Raw genomic sequence first — 18,425 nt, forward strand, 5'->3', positions numbered from 1 at the left:
GGCACTTGGCAGACAATGGACTGCCTGCTGACTGCCTTCATGCAGCGGGAATTGCTGCTTCCAGCCAACTGACTTCCATACCAATTGAGAAGTCAGACAGAGAGTATGACAAAATCGGCTCAGCAACACCCTGACAGTCACCTACTGTCACTGGAATGAAACAGCATTTTGGCAACTGGCTCTGCCTCCTCCTGCTCCCACCATCACAGAACCGTGATGCTCGTTCCTCAACCACTTCCAGTGCTAACTCTTTTTCTCAGTGGTTTAGGCTATCACACCAAACTCAGAGACAGCAGGGACAGCAAGCACGTGCTCTCCCTGCCAGCTCTGCTACAGAGGCAGTAGCCATCAGCCTGAGAAGACAGTTCCTAATGTCTTAAAACAGCATTCAAGACAGTAGAGCTATCAAGGCAATGAAAAGCCACAACATCAGCATTAGACTAAACAGAAATCCTTTTCTTGTAACTTTTCCACAGAAAACTAACTCAGAGCTTCAGCACATAAAATTTTACTCAATGGAAACTGCCGATGTATAACAGTTAAGAAATTCAATATTCCATTTAAAGTGTTCTTTTTTTTATCACACTATTTAGATACAAGTTAATGTATCAAACACCTAGGAGAAAAAAAAAAAAAGCCTACAATTGTCAACATGGAATATACACTTAAACCTGTGATTTCATTATATTTCATCAAAAGGATAGAGAAAGCAACATTATTAATACTGCATGGCTTTATACAACATTGTCCCAAACAGACTGACGCTGTGATGAATTCAAAGTATTCTTGTGCAGAAACAGATCAGACAAAATTTTTTTCAAAGTTAAGAAATCAGTGTTTCATAGGGTACTGAAGAGTTGATTGAGATCAAGGTTTCCACAGAGAGAAAGAACAGGAGAAATGGACAGAGAACTTGGTAAAATATCACAAAACCATGAGCATGTCTTGAAGACAAACTTCAAAAGAACCTCAAGGAAAAAAAAAGGTATTATAGATCTTTTAAAAGTGAATATGGATTATATTCTTATTAAAAATAACCTGCTCTCCATATAAGAACAAATAAGATGCAGAAAACGTGTGGAAAAACAGAATCTCACAAAAGTAAGTTCTCAGATTTTAAACACCTCTATAAAGGAGGGTTGACAATAAAGCTTAATGCCAGATCCACAGGAAAACATTTTTTTTATATGAGATACAATAAAAAAAAGACAAAAGGATGGAAAGATGTAAGCACCAGAGGTGTTTATGTACCATGAAGTTGGCTGAAGCACAATATGACATGCAGATACTCAGCACTGGATTCCTCAAATGCAGCTCATAAACAGGGGTCAGAAGGCAGAAAAACATGTTCAGAGTAAGGGAAATTGAAAGTATTGTGGATTTTTCTAATGTCCCTATCAATAAAGTAGGAAATGTTCAAATGAAAAAACAGAAGAAGATTGGCAAAAAAGGGAGAGTACCGAAAAGACTGGACAAAATTTGGCGCGGGTAAATTAGAAGAATAAAGCTAATTTTCTTGCAGTGTGCACAGGAATCTGGTACTATTATAAAGATGAGTGAATAAATAATAATTTGGCTGTTAAAGCATGTGCATCCTTCAGAAAACAACAGGGAGCCAGCACATTTCTCTTCCCCCCTCTTGCTGAGAACAGGGGAGCTCCTGCCAAAGCATGTGCTTAAATGGTGATTAAGGTAATGAAGCCACGTGTGTGGGAACTGCGAAGCCATGGTGGAAATGCAGCGCTCACTGCACCCTCTGCCTCGTGCTCAGCGACTCCCCAGAATTCTGAACGCTGCCGTGACAGCACGGGCTCACCTCTTCAAGCAGTTACTGTCAGCTGCCATCTTGGCATACTGACAACATTATTGCCTAAGGAATAAGTGAAAAAACAGATTATTTTGTGGGATACAATCATTCTTTTCCATCTTATCTCAAGGGATTGCTATAAGCAACAGTTGCAAAGGACTTATTTAAAAAATGAAGCCTTAAAATAACTTATTGTATGACAACAATACTGGAATGTCACAATCTTCCTGCAAGTTAAATTTAGTTAAAATCAGGGAGGACTGAAGTCTTTCATACAGCAGCTTTAAAACGTGACATACAACCTGATTCAATGTTAGAAATGTCTATGGATTAATAGGATTACCTTTACCAACTTCTTGTTCCTGACAAAATCATAACAGCTAAAAACCGAAAGGCCTAGGACTCTGCAGGGCTAGTTCAAATTAAAACATGGTGCAACATGTTCTGGCAGTTAAAAAATGTGAGTCATTATTAGGTTGCAAAAGGCAAATGAAAGAAAACTAAAATTCTATTAATAAAAACCTGATGATCCACTGTCATCTGTTTTATTCAACTCTGGTCACTGAAGATTAAAAAGAAGTTACAAAACAAATAATTCAGAGAAATAAGAGGAGATTAATTATTTCATAGAAGGTTTTGGCATTCAAAAAGACTGAATGAAGTTGGAACGTTAGTTCAGAGAAGAGAAGAACGAAGATGGCACGCAAAATAGAAGGTGACAGGGAAAATTATATATGTGACTGCATTTTTATTCCCTCTACAAAGACAAAGGAACATTAATGAAACTTTAAAAAACTGTATTTTAAACTGGAAAGTTTGAGCATAACTCCCTCCCCCAAAATTTATTATCTTAACATGAAGAGGTAAACACAGTAGAGTTTGGAGCAGATTGGATATTTAAAAGGAAATTTTTTTTTTCCCTGAAAGCTTTCCAAATTTTCAAGTTTCAGAGTAACCCCAACACATATTGGGAGCAAAGAAAATACTTGTGCTACTGGTATTTTATTTCTGAAGTTGTACACTTCCGTTTCTAAAATACTCTTTAGGGACAACTAAAGAGTGGGCCACTGGCCAGAGTGGAGTGCTGGTTTGATCCAGTCTCAGACTTCCTCCACCTCTTTATTGGTAGAACCTTTTTCACTCCAAAACCACTCATTTTCCAACCTCTTCTCTCTCCCTCATTCTCTTTCACGCTATGAAGCTAAATACAGCTCCCATCCAGGAGAATCGTAAGACAACTATCACTTATGGATGCTAACTCTGAAATAGAGAGCACGGTGCCTGTGGAAATTGCAGGCCACATAGCTTTCTCAGTCTTGCCTGGGAAAGGGGCCTGGGAATTCATAAAGAGGAATTAAAACAATCCTCAGAGACAGAGAACAGCCTTACAGGTGCTGTTTGTCTGTTCCTTGTTGTCTTGCAAGAGAAGGTGGTGCACCCCACTGACCAATGATGGTGATGTGTTAGTTTACTAGCCAATAAGAGTTTCTTTTCTGTACTTTTCATGTATCAGTCTATAAAGAAGATCTGAAGCAATAAACTGAGAGAAATTCTCCTGATCGACTCCCAAGAGAATCTGTGTCGTTCTTCTCGCCGTTCCTAATAGAGCGACAATCACTAATAGTTTTCTTCACATTAAAGCAACAAGTATAACTTTCTCCATATAACGAGGAAAATGTAAAAACTTAACTCCTCTTCAATATATTGACAAGGAAGCAGAAACAATCCTGTGATTCTCAGCAAATACACGATCCTTTACTCTAATTCTTCCACTGAGTTTATCCCTCAATTTCAGAGCATTTCCTTTCTGCCTTCCTTCCCTCTATTTCTCTCCTTACCTTCCACTCAACAGCAAAGTGTTATTCTCTCTATGATAAGGTCAGCCTACCAATGGCTCAAATCATATCTTGTATCATATTCTTCTGAGTTGCTCAAAAACTATCACTGAAGTTTAATTCTTTGACCATACCAACATTAACTGGTGTGCACCTGTTTAATACTAAATTATTCCTAAAATTTGATTTTCTAATGTTCTTTCTTTTACACCTCCTGAGCAAAATATTGTGATCTGCATTTTACATAGCCAGAACCTACAAACTAGATACAATACAGACAGATGATAGATAGTTTATACTGGGTCAGTATGAACTATATACATTGTACATATGTATATGAGCACACACATATCTCTATATTTTAATGGTTTATGGCTCTCAGAATGAGGGAAAAAAAACCTCACTCTGAAAACCAAATGATGTCTAGCCTAGCAGGAAACATCAAGCATCAGTTTGTAATCTGTTACATGCTTAGTTAGTTACGTGGTTACTTTTACTTGCCAGGACAGTGAACTGCTGAAGAACATAGCATTCTATGCTTAAAACTCAAGAGCATTTCTTACATGTCTAAAAAAAGTATAGTAGGAAAAAGGTCAGTCTTCAATGTCTGTAATCCAGTGGATAGAACAAGAAATATAGTGAAGAATATTTGATAGGCAGTCCCTACTTCTTTCTTGCAATATTTTTCTCCTATGTACATAGATGCACTTATGCAAATAAAAACTTTGGTATACAGCTCATTAAATAAAGAAAACAGTTCTGTGCAGCCTTCCTGGCCACTGTGAATACATTTTCTGAAAGAGTCACTTTATTTGCAAGCAGAGGGATTTTTCTGGGAGTGGTGAAAGGTAGAAGTGTTTGTATTATACAGCTGAATGACTGTATTAGATCATGTACAGTCATTCAGGTCAGCATTAACAACAGTAATTATGAAGTGACTGATGTGATTATTATTCACATCCTAAGAAGAAATCATGGTAGTTCCAGCTCTGTAATGTTCAAAACCACAGGTCAGATATCAACAAGACAATTAAAATCTCATTGTGGAGCCCTAGTTTTAAATATTCAAGATCATCTTGTATCATCAAAATACTCAAAAGCTTTTTATTCTGAATATTTTCTCCAACTCATTTACCTCTAGTTAGACCTCACTTACCAGGTTGTTATCACAGCTACTTTCCCACTATTTCCCTGAAGGGAACTCCCAGCTTCCCTTCCAAAACAGTGCCCCTGCTGATCCCAGAAAAAAAAGATGTTCATGTTGCTGTGTCCCTTCCCATCTTATCAACAAGCTCACCTTTTGCTCTTGCTGCTCCCCTACAGAGATGATAAGACACCTGTAACCTTCCTACTGTGCCCACACAACCTCTCAGCCACGTTGCTTTTGGAGACTGTGGGTCCTACAGCAGCCTTGCTGCCCTACAGTCAAAAAGCCTCAGGACTTTTTGTATATGACATGTCATGGGACGCTATCAGTATTCATCCTCTTCCATACAAAGGCACATGGTATTAGCACAATGACTACATTTTACTCTTGCCTTCTCAGATTATCTTCTGAGGATACTGCTTTAAGCAGAATACTTATTATCGGTGGTATGGGGGTTTTGATCTTTCATCCAAAGACACACCTCTGTAGTAGGAAGTCTGATGAATAAAATGACTGAAGGTGAGTGGCACAGTGTAACCCCAACTGGCAACTAAGCCTCACAAAGCTGTTTACTCACTTCCCCCCAAAATAGGATGAGGGAGACAATAAGAAGGTTAAAACTGAGAAAACTCATGGGTTAAGACAAGACAGTTTAACAGGTAAAGCAAAGCTGCATGCAGAAAAAGCAAAGCAAAGCACAGAGTTCATTCGCCACTTCCCATGGGCAGGCAGATGTTCAGCTATCTCCAGGAGAGCAGGGCTCTCTCATGTGTAACAGTGGCTTGGGAAGACAAACACCATCACTCTGAACCTCTCACTCTTCTTGTTTTTCACCCAGCTGTATATGCCGAGCATGATGCCAGATGGCATTGAATATCCCTTAGGTCAGTTGGGGTCAGCTGTCCCAGCTGGGTCCCCTCCCAACTCATTGTGCTCTCCAGCCTCCTCTGGTGGAGTTGGGTAAGGAGCAGAAAAGGCCTTGGTTCCATGTAAGCAACGCTCACTATTACCAAAAATATCTCTGTTTTATCAACACTATTTTCAAATCCAAAATAATGGTCTCATTCCAGCTACTGTGAAGAAAACTAATCCTTCCTTAGCCCAAACCAGCACAGAAAGAGACTGAAGGCAACAGGCTTTAGAGTCTGCAGTGAAAAGCCATTCACTTGTGAAAGAGCAAGGAATATTCTCAAACTCTTTTTAAACCAATTCAGAATGCAGTTCACTCATGAAATATGAGTAGCACATACAAAAGTAACTCATAATAATAACATAAAAATAACATAAGATAGCATGAAGGTCTTAAATGCTTTCATACACCTGCATATTCTTTTTATATCTGAGGTTGAAGGTGTATACCAAAATCCCTGCCCTATACAATGCGTAAATTTATACAAATAACAAAAACTAATACATAGGAAAATAATGTTTTCTGTTAAGTTAGTGGAAAAAAAGTCAGATTACGCACATTTCAGTAATGGTTTCTGGAAGGTTGGTTGGGATCTCAGTAAGGCCTTTCCCACGACAGTCCACGATGTTGTTACTACAGGTGCATGCAGTAGGGCAGTGCAAGACACTGCAGGATGGAGCCATAAAGGACTGGTGGCCTGCAAAGGAAAGCACAACATTTTACACTGACTTGAAAAATTTTGGGCAGAACTTAAAAAAAAAACCATTGTAGCCTATCAGTACTTCCAAACTCCATTTATTTAAACACACAGTTTATACTAACATGTTAATACTAACATACAGCCTAGAGAGGTGAAAGACAAATGCTCTACTCTTGTGACAGCACTACATAATTTTTCACTACTCATCACTACTTTAGCAACAGCCATTCAAAATCATCTAATTTAAGAAGACTGTGATCCATTTTTCAGATATATTTTATTTATTGTATGCTATTAAAAACTAATTACTGATTTATTTAGTTTTCAGAATGTTATATAGTATTAAAAAATGCATGTCAAGAAAAATGGATAAACTTTGGTATGAGCACTGAATGTGACCTGCCAGCTTTTTTCTGTTCTGCAAATATTTATTTGAATATGGTCCTTCAGTTAGGTATTCCTTATAGACAATTTTGGAGTTTTTATTCATTTCATGACATTTTCATTCTGTCACACAAAAATATATAAAAGTTTTGACTTCACATCTCTCACTCTGTTTTAGCTCAGTAGATTTCTTCCTCCCACAATCTGCCATTCTTACTAACTCAGGTATTTAGTTTACATGAGTTCCACCCGATTTCTTAGAATTGTATGTTAAAGTCAAAATTTTTAATTGCATTTAGACTTAAAAATTTCATATTTAGATATACTTTAGAAATTAAAAACCTTATTATATTTTCCTGCAAATAGATAGAATGCACATTTTATAATACATTAATGCATTCATTCTTCTATCAATTTAATGATACAGAAAGACAAAGTGATGAGAAAGGCGTGATACCCTTTTCTTTCTTTTTTCATCAAGTTAGTAAAATCTAGAGACTGTTTTAATATCCTCAAGGAGAAAAAGAAACAACTTCTTGACTATGAAACCACAATTTAACTTAAGATCCCTTTCACAATATTTAATGTAATATATTAATACAGGAAGGGTATACTGATAATATAAGTTGCAACTAGTGCCGTTCCCACTTAAAACTTCATTAAACAACTGTCCAAATTCTAAATTGCTGAAAAGAGTTTGAGGTCAGGTTGGATGGGGCTTTGAGCAATCTAGCCTGGTGGAAAGTTTCCCTGCCCATAGCAGGGGAATTGGAAGATAATCTTTAAGCTCTCTTCGAAGCCAAACCATTCTATGATTCTACGAGATGGAATTTTACAATATAATAATTTGATTTCACATTTATATTCGTGTTACAAAAGTATAAACAATAATCAAATTTAATAACATGCACTGTTATTCCTTATATACCACCAGGAAGGAAATGTTTCACCTACCTTTATTGAAAAAAAATGAAGTGATTCAGAGAGAAAACATGGTTATTCCCCTTGCTAATAATCAGCATTATAATGATCAAGTTATAAAACTGTTCTTGACACCCAGGCTCTGCAGCCATAACATTTACATGCAAGATGTATGAAATTATCTTGTTAGGAGCCCTTTTAAATGTACATAAAGGCAGAATTAGTGGCAAGAATACTGTTAGCATCTGCTGTATGAAGATGGCAGTGTCATACATTTTGATGTCAGAGGCTATTTAATAAGAACAGAACATTGTAGTCTCCATAAAACTCTTTTAGAAACACAGATCTGTGCAAATTTTGGCATATTTGGCAATAGGCTTCTGGGGGTTTGCAGAAAATCAACCAATAGGAGAAAGCCTGCTGAACCACTGAAAAGACAGCAATATTGCAGCTGGTTTTTAATGTTCCTGGCAAAACTTGAAACAGTAGACAAAATTTACAGAAAATTTTCAATTGGAGTGTAAAAGTATTTGAATAAGAAAGATAAACTTGCCTTCTTCCTCATCTAGAAGATACAAATAAAGGAAAAAAATTGAATAGAGAAAATGTGATTAGTAATGAACTGTTAGTCATTTCATTATTTCATATCAAAAATAACCTTATGCATTAGAGCATAACAATAAAATTCAGAAAATTACTTAGGGATTCAGAGTAATATTTAAAAGTCAGAAAATAACAACAAGTATATATCTGTAAAGTTTAAAAAAAATAATTCCTTACTACTAAGGGGTTTATGTTCTTAATCAGTATACCTTTTATTTAATTTCCTGTATCTCTCCCCCACAATTATACTTTTAGAAGGCTATAAAAATCTATGCGAACACAATATTTAAACAAAATTTGCAAGGACACGAGCACCCCCAAAAATATTAATGAAAATGACAAGGTTTTGCTTAACGAGCATCCATGCTTGGGTGACACAAGCGCTAACAGAAGTCAGCAGGCAGCGCTGGCAGTCCCAGCAGGCATGGCTCAAGGCAGGACTCGCTGTTTCTCTTACCGCTGCAGACAAACTCCCGCTTCTGCACCTCGGCCACGTTGTGCCCGCGCAGGTGTGATGGCCCCATGCACTGCGTGTAGAGCCCCACGCGCGGCCGCTGCCGCAGCCAGTCCGACAGCCAGGCCAGGTGGCAATCGCAGTACAGGTTGTTGGAGTGGAGGCGGCTGCACGGAACGAACACCGCAACACCGCCCAGTTAGGAAGAACCAACACAAAAGCAGCCACTTTGCCCAGCCCTCCCTTTGGCAAGCAACTATGCCGATTTGTCAATAAAACTGTTAATGAGGAACTTTTTACGTCTTTCACTGAAAGTCTGGGAGTTACAAGTTAATAAATAAAACTATACAAGCAGCAAAATTACTTTTTGTGGTCTAATTAACTGGAAGAAAAAAAGATGGCTTCCTAATAAATTAACTTTTCTGTAGTTTCCTGTTCCGTGTCTAAAAGAAATAAGTAAATATACAAAAGCTTGAAAGACGACATGGGACTCTCTAGTCCAGATCTCCATAAATAGTGAATAATAGTGAACAAAAATATCTCATGAAATTTGCACTAGATTGGTAATACTACAATGTCAGAAGAAAAGGGTTAATAAAAGATTTTGTTTCCAGTTAGATATAACCGTAAGACTGGCCTTTATTAGTCTCTATAGAAACAGCCTGAAAAAATCTCTTTGACAGATCATACTCATTTTCTGCTGAACAAGATAGAGTAATAGCTCAATATAAAACACCTTTCACATCTCTTTTCTGATTTCCTCTCTACTTGTTTAGTAGCAGAAAGTAGGATTAGCTGCTTTTGGCTGCTAGGGATCTGAATTTTAAGCAATGCCTGAAATTAATTAAAAGACTAAATGGAAGAAAGTGATGGAATTAAGAAAGTTGTCTCTGTTGGAATGCTCTGACACAAGACCATGGCTCCTTGCCAAGTGGCAAAAAGCACTTTGCCATTGATAAAATATCAGACAAATGTATTCACTAAATTAGGTAAATTACTCTTCTCTGGCTCTTACATTTTCTTAAACTACCGAAAAGGATGTCCACAGCTATAAAATAAATTGTTACTCAGAACCATCCATAACAGGGACACGCCATTTTGGACCTTTATAGCTGTTGTGCTCAATCCTAACTAAATAAGTGGAAAGGAAGTGCAGGAAATTCAGAATGTAGACTAAGAGTCTAACTAATCCATTAGAAAATAAATCTGCAAAGCAACATGAAATGTGTAACCATTTTATGTTGTTATTTAACCATAACTAAAATATTAACCAACACTTTTTCCCCCTGTAAATGACTAGAAATTAAAGGCAATATATTTTTCTGTACTAATTCTTGGGTGGGTGCTTTGCAAAAGCAGCTCACAGTACAGCATATTCATTCACCACAATCTGTAGCCAGCTGTAGGCACAAAGACCATCACAAATCAGAAGTGATGCCACTGAAATCAATATAGTTATACAAGCATATTCTGACTGCAAATGGGATGTTACAGCTACAATCCAGGATTCTGTGTGCCCAGTTTATTTTGTTTCTAAAACATATTTTCAGAAAATGAAATATCCTAATCAAAGAAAATGTAAATATTGATAATTTGATTAACTCTATTTTATGGTTCAAAACAGGAACTGCATTTGAAAGTTCAAAAAAAGTACAGATTGCATATTTTCAAGACTCAGGCCTGAAAGAATCGAATTAAATTCTGCTATCAAAAGGTACCTGAGGTGACCAAAAGCCCGTGGTCAGCACTATTTAAGTACACTCAAATTTGTCCAAGCAAGAATAGCTGCAATTCTGTGATGAAATCGACAGAACTACTCACCTGTGTGAAGTGTCTTCAGTTACAAGCCATATGTTAACCGGGGTGAATAGTCCCACTGATTTCAGAACAGTTGTGCAACCCAACATGGGTAAAAAGAAACTAGACAGGTTTTTTGTAAAAGTAATTATTTAACACTAACAGCTATTCTTGGGCTCTGATAGAAACATTCCATTCATTCTTAATTCCCACTTCACTGGAAAATCTGTTTAAAAGTGAGTCTCTGGACTAAACCTGGTTTTTCCAGTCAACACAATCTAGATTTATTTGTAGTCAGTAAATATACCCATACAATACAATTCCAGCCTGTATGACTTCCATACATGTTTTTTATACTGTGCTTTGTTTTAGAAGTCTGAAGTGCTCCTCTGTCAAAGTCATAACCTCTAAAAATGGGGACCTTATTGTAAATGCTGACACAACTTTAATTATAATAGCACTACCGGATGATGCTATAATTTTATGTTACAAAGAATGTTGGCAAGCCAGTTGAGTTTAATTAGGTCTGCTAGCAGTACAGTAATAAAAGCATAAAGATTTCCCATTTATCACATCTGACAGTCAATCAAAGAATCTCCAGTGTTCCTAAATGAAATGTGACCCATTCAATAGCTCAAAGTAAAACAAATTTTTGACTTTCAAAAAACATCAATTTATTTCTCTATAGAGCTGTAGCACGTAAGAAGAATTCCCCCTGCCATCATCTTTTTTTGGTTAGAAGGTGAAGCTTTTCTGTGACTGAATAGAGCACTATGGAAACTCCATTTGGGAAGAGGCCATGAAACCGCTTGTATAGACTTATACAATTCATACCCTAGAAAAGTTGATGGAAAAGGATACAACTTCCTTATCTCCAGAACCCCAGGTACAGCTTAGGGGTCACTTGATAGGTTTACCTTTCAGAATTAGCTTCCACAAACATACACACACACACACACACACAGGCTTCACGCTTGTCAACCTCATGAGACATCAATATTTTTTATTTGAGCTTATGCTTGCTCTGGCTGTAAATGTATTTATAGATCCCTGACAAAACTTAATAGGGGTAAAAATAAAATACTGAACTGATTAAAATGGCAGCCAGTTTCAGTGGGACTACTCACAATGTTCTGAGTTTGGGCATATGGTTGAAACTTGCCACGGATAGTCGAGTGATGTTGTTATTGTTGAGAGTGCTGCAAAGCCAAGAAGAAGTATATTAACATCTTAAGAGTTTTGTCACATTTAAAAAAGGCACAGCTAATGAAAGTCATGGTGTACTGTTTTTAGGGATGGATATCAGGAAAAAAAATCCCTGCTTCTAGTTGTATTTTTTCTCCCTGTTGAATCCCCAACAAAATACCACAGTTTCACCATTACTGATCCTAAGTAAGAAGTCACATCAGCCCATAATTCACTCAAAAGGAACTTCCACCAATATTGGTAACATCTATGGCATTCAAGCCAGACTTGATATCCTGAGGTAAAAAAGAGTCCTTGGAGAAAATGGCTTGGTTCACTTTCTAGCATCTGAGAGTCTGATTTTTGACATATAATACTGAAGAGCTAAATGATTTTTTTCCATAAACTTTAATAAAGATTAACTCTGGGCTGTGCTTAGGTTTTATACAAAATGAGTTACTATCGATTATCCAGAGCTGCATGAACCATAGGGGAGTTTCCAATATAATAGGAGACAGGAATTATAACAATTAAGCAAACTAGTAATTTAAATTTTAGACAAGGTGTTGAGAAATTGAGATAGGAAGTAGAAACAAATCTTAGCCAATTCTTGGCTACACGGGCCCATTATACTCAGTACATGTAGTTTGTAAAGATTCAGGAACTTTATGAATTAACTTGCAGTTAAATATTGTCTTTAGGCTGCAAATAAAATGTGAACAAGCTTGACTCCAAAAAAAGGAAGCAACCAATAGAATTTACAGATTTGACTTAGAGGTTACTCATCTGAGCAGAATGGATAATAAGCTCTATGTAACTAGAACAGTAATAAATAATAACACCCACTGAAAAAAGCTTTTCTCTCTTGAAAGAGCAAGTATTTTCCTTTTTCTTGTTTTTTTTAATTTTTTTAAATTACAAACTAATTTTTACCTGTTTTGAACAATTTTTTTAGTACTATCTGATCTCTAAACACAGAAAGGGAAAATCACAACATCTTAACTAGGATCAGGCTATATATCCTCCCATTAACCAAGTGATTAATTACTGGTGCAATGTTCAGCATTTTACTTTTGTGTGCTTACTCATTCCATGTACTAAATCTTTCCTTTGCTGTGCACAAGGGATCTCCCCTGTGTGCTCTTAGGGATACATAAACAGAGAGAAGAATAATAGAAAAAAAAAAAAAAAATTAAAAAATCCCAAAATAATAAATAGACAATTTTTGCCCCTTTTCAAAACATAGCAAATATAAAACAACAAAAAATGGCCAGTGTACTGGGTACATCCACAAAAGGTGTCTTAATGAATAAATGTCAGTAAATTGTGGCAGAGTTTTGTTACAATGTCCACACGGTAAATGATGGCACCCACAATTCTTGTTGAATAACTTCTTAAAACATTTTAAAATCATATTTTCAATGAAGGGAAGGGAAATCAGCCAATGTTTCCATAGGAGAAGGCGAATCTACAAATGTTTTAATTTCCAGTTTCAGCTGTTTGATGTTTGCCTTGCTATTTTGTATCTATTAATTTATTTTCAGGGTAAAGAAAATTAGATATAGGAATAGATGTAAGGGATACATATGGAATTAAATTATTGTTATAGCTATTTCTCTGTAATGATAAAAATGCTTCATTTCATTACAGAGACGTAATTAAAAAAAGTTGGCTCAATACTTTTACCTTAGTGTTACATACTATAGCAAAGATTGGGATGACTGACTTTTTTTCTATTTTGTAGAAACTTTCCTTTTTTTTAACATCTCAGCATTATATTTTTCTCATAGTTTGTTTCCCAAATACAGTAGATTTCCCTTAAAAACCAAACTAAAAACCAAACAAATAAACCTCAAAAAAACCCAAAACAAAAAAAGACAACAAATTACTAACATTTCACAGAAATTCATGGGGAGGAATAATCAGGCTCTTTTGTATCTTTAACACTAACAGCCTCTCAGATTCTATAATTATTTAACCAAGACATAAGTCTCGTTACTTTGGTAAGCACTTCAAACTGTTACTAAACAGAATTACAATCTATTTACAATCTATTTAATTCAAAATCGAGCTTTACCTTGAACTTGAAGTTTGGAACACTCTCTCTGCTTAGAATAATTGACTCCCAATGAAAACACTATGCACAGTCTTATTTGCTACTCAGTGCATATACAGTATAGTCTGATCTACACAGCTTTCATTTTTTTAAGCCATATTGTAAAGGAAGCTTAATTAGATACAAAATCTTCAGTAGTGTTGGAAATATCTATCTCAATTTCTTAAAATGCCACGAATCTTTACATAATTTTTATCACATAACATAATTCAAGACAGCAAATGTTTAGTCATGTATTTGAACAATGCTAATAGACGATGTATATTCATTCACAAAATTCTAACTACCTACTTTACAGAAGACTACTGTTTTAGAGATTTATTTCCTCTTTTTTCCACTCGTTGAAATTAATGTAAAAACTCTACCCCTGACCTCAACTGCAAGGATGACCTTCTAAGAACACTAAAATTGCAAGCATTAAAAAATGCAGAAAACATTTTATTTACTTTTTTTAAATAAGCATTTGACCCTTGCACTTGTAAATAAAGGCTCATATTAACAAAAAAACCCCAAAACCAAACCATAATAATCACATTCAGCCATCACTGGAAAAAATATTTGGTCACATATAAGAGTTCCAAACATAAAAACCTCACAGTTACTGACAGACAGCTAATAATCAACTTAACATTAGATGTACACTTACACTATCTTTTACATGGCTTTAAACCACAGGGTTAAAAATAGGCCTGTTATTCTATGATTGCAAAGGAAAAAAAAAATACCAAATTTGGCTGCCACTTTCATTCACTCCTAAGTAAAACCAACTAGTGTTTAATAATGAAAAACTTCTACCACCAGCTACTCACATACTCTTTGGTTTCTTAGACATGCAGACACTATCTATTGCTAGAGAAGCTTTTGTTCTTCAGAATATTTAAAAATATTTTAAATATTTTTAATAATATAGAAATTATATAAAATACATTACATATAATATATATTATAATATATATTATAAAATATAAAAATAATATAAAATATTTTAAAATCCCCCAAACACAACAAAACCCATATCCTCACCCTCCTCAAGTTGTGATTTACCAGGTGTGATTCAAATTAACATGAAGTAACTCACTGATACACAAATTTTTTCACTTCTCTTCATGAAGAAAATCCAAATAAAATGTGCCATTTTGACTGACAGAGCAAATATTTCAAGCATGTGTTCTGTGCTTCAGATTCTTTGGGAACAAGGCACTTTTCTCATTATAGTAATGATTCTCAGATTATAATTTTATTACTATTAACCTCATTGATAGCTACTTGAAGAAAGTGAAAAAAATGCAATAATAATAATAATAATAGTAATAATAATAATAATAATCTTCTGTGTCACAAAAAAGAAATTTTCCTATGTATTTATGCACATAAAATATTTTAAAAAGAAGCTATTAACATGGACATGCTAAACAACATACAGCAGTAGTGTTTGCTAGAAAGTGCCTCTTTGAAAACATTCAGATTGTCAAATATATATAGCATATTGTTCCTTACACTGGGTCTGAAAGATCAAATTGATATTGAGTATACAACGAAAGCAGTCCTGAAAATGTTCAGCACATCAACAGTAATGGATAATTTACAAAATTAATTGGATTCATTAATGCTGCTGCCCTCCTCCTTTTTAAAATGAAATATATTCTTTTCTTACAGTATCTGCCAACGGCTTTTATTATTATTATTATTATGTTTAATGGCTGTCTTGGAGAGTAAAGAAGCATCTATGCCTCTCCATATCTTCTTACCATTTTATAGCACATGGCAGTGGATTATTTTAAGACATCTTTTCACTAGCCCATCCTGACACCAGGCTGCAGCTCGCAGATAAGCTGCTGCATTAGTACTCCCCTGACACTGAGCTCCCGCTACAAGTAAGAGATACAAGGAATACTTACAGCACTTCCAGGTCACGCAGAGCCCTAAATGCCCCATCTTCAATACAGCTGATCTGGTTGTAATCCAGTTGCCTGTTAAACAGATTAGGAAGGCATTTGTAAGGGAGAGGCGCGAGGGAAGCCTCCCGAAGGGCTGGCAGGGACAGGCCACGCCAAGGGAAAGGCTCTGGCCATCGCTGCCGCACGGTGCTGGCCTGCTCACTGCCACAGAAATCCCTTTTTGTTCTCAACTGTCTGCGCAAAACAGCCGCGCTGGGAAAGCTCCAGTAAATAATAACCGCACCTTATATTAAATGCCAAAGGAATGCAATTTCATTACATCAAGAAAAGCTATCCATTAAAAGCTCTCAGCGTCATCTTGCTGAAACAATTTCATTAAGGTAAAGGACGGTAAATCACTTAATGTCACACGCATCCCCTCGGTGACCTAACAGAATCCATTTATCAGAGCAGCCCAGCTGCATGTTAATTCCACCCGCCGCGGCAGGGACCGGGGACAGACACCAGTTTTAGGGGTCTCCCTGCGTGTGTGCATGCCTAGAGCAGGTGGGAGGTGTTACCCCCGGGTATGCAGGGGATTTAGAGTAATTACCTGCTGGAATATGTCTACATGCAGAAATAACAGTGTCCGAGGCATTTACAGACCTGTTTACTTATCTCCTTTATTTCTGCTTTAAATGAAAGTAGTGTTTCTGCTGTAACCTTCTCAGTATCTGCTTTTCTACAGACTTTGTGCTGTCTGCAATTATATGCAGATAGTATGTTGTAATGGAGCACTTGAATTCTAGACATAAAACTTAGCACTCCATCCCATACATTATTAATCCTTAAGTATTAAGTTATGAAAAATTTAGATTCATTTCTCTGAAGATGATTATTACCTTTTCAATTCAAAACATTGATACAGCACATACAGCCCAATTAAAAATGTCTGCTTAAATTAATAACCATGTAAATATAAAATCACACTTTCTCTACTGATAAAAGCTTTCCCTATAAATACTGAATTGTCTTATGCATTTCAGGGCATGACTTGCAAAGCAAAGATGATAAAAAAACCTCACTTTTAAAACTTCTCCAAGCTGGTAGCTTGTCAGCGTCAAATAATACATACAAGTAAATGTGTGTGAACAATACTAAGAAAATACAAAATACAAATGAACTCTGCCCTTCTGTCTTCAATTATATATTAGCCAGCAGGGCTAATGACACTTTTACTTAAGCATTTTCTGGGATTCTTCTGAATCTATGGTAACATTTTACTTTATTAATAAATCATCACACCCACTGCTGAATGTAATGCACCAACTTCTATAAAAGTTCTTCTAGTTTCATTTGAATTACTAGTATACGGGAATAAAATATTGTCATAATTGTAACAGTGCCTATATTTCTGTGTATTGAAAGCTAAATGCAAACTATCAGTTGTTGAATATGATCTTTAATCATTTAGGTGCAATGTTACAACACCAGTGCTGCAGTGTTGGAATATTTAGGTCTACTTTCTAAGGCTTCTTCAATTTTTAGTAATGAATTTCATTTTACAATTAAGCTAATAGCATTTTTATTTTAAAGAGGTAAAATATATATATACAGTACAATTCCCTAACCTCTCAAACAATTTATCAAAGCTATTTAAATTACTACAATGGCATGAAATGTTACCCTTGACACAATACAAAAGAGAAATTGTTTCCAGACAAATTGGAAAAATCTTTTAATGCCATCAAATTTGCCTAATGCAGTCTGCAGGTTAATCTGTAAAAGGGTGAGCTGTATGTTTGCCCATATCTTATTATCCTTAGCTGTCAATGTATAAATCAGTGCTGACACAGCTTCTTCTAAATCATCCGTATTATACACAAAGGAAAATCTTTTAAAGCGGAGAAAGCACTTGAGCAAATCTTGTCCTACACAAACTGAAAGGCAGATTTCTTCCACTAGACTGGCAGCAGTTTTGGTGATCCTGAAAACTTTTGGACTTCTTCCTTTAATGAGTCACCATGATTACTACCTTAGTGAAGGGTGAGTTGTTTCCATTTAAACCTTTTTACCAGAAAAATTATTCTGCTTGCACTGAACTAACACATTGGTTTCAGTTTGAGGAAGGGAAGTTTGCATATGGGAGAGGGAAAATATTCCCTAGTTTTAAAAATTACTGTCTTCGAAAGATGCTACCATCTTTATGTTTTGGGCTATTTTCCATCAGTTACAAACATGATATAAAAATGATTAGACACACACCATGAAGAACAATTGGTGTGGTATATATATACCTACATTTATTCTTTAAGCTATGAAAGGGACATGACTTTGAAGACTGTGTGAATGGCTTGAATAGCAATTTATGGTAAAAGTGAAGGTTAAGAGTAAGGATACCTTACACTGCATCTATGACACAAACATAAAGTTAGACAATATTCCACAACCAGTGGAATTAACTTAATCATTAACTTACAATGTCTTTCTAACAGATATACTGAAGCAATGTGTGTCTTTTGATAAAACTGGCTCTCGATAGCAAGAATGTATTAAGCTATGTTTTAAGGCACAAGCAAGAATACTAGAAATTAGAAAGTACATATTTATCTCATTTTATGTTATATTGTTTAAGTATGACTTTCAAAACCACACATAAAAATCTCCAATACCATTATGAAAGTTTTCT

General features: G+C 35.7%; 1 protein-coding gene across 1 annotated transcript in view; it reads right to left on the bottom strand.

Moving 5' to 3' along the window:
* SLIT2 (slit guidance ligand 2) overlaps positions 1 to 18,425 on the bottom strand; it is a 262,223-nt gene that overhangs the window by 85,797 nt on the left and 158,001 nt on the right. Inside the window, exons 6-9 of the mRNA XM_058838689.1 lie at positions 15,758 to 15,829; positions 11,686 to 11,757; positions 8,765 to 8,928; positions 6,258 to 6,396 (exon numbers count right to left, since the gene is read on the bottom strand). Of these exons, the coding sequence (XP_058694672.1) occupies positions 6,258 to 6,396; positions 8,765 to 8,928; positions 11,686 to 11,757; positions 15,758 to 15,829 (447 nt within the window). The remainder of the gene's footprint in view (positions 1 to 6,257; positions 6,397 to 8,764; positions 8,929 to 11,685; positions 11,758 to 15,757; positions 15,830 to 18,425) is intronic.

This window comes from Poecile atricapillus, chromosome 4 (genome assembly GCF_030490865.1).
Source record: "Poecile atricapillus isolate bPoeAtr1 chromosome 4, bPoeAtr1.hap1, whole genome shotgun sequence".
Taxonomy (NCBI): Eukaryota; Metazoa; Chordata; class Aves; order Passeriformes; family Paridae; genus Poecile; species Poecile atricapillus.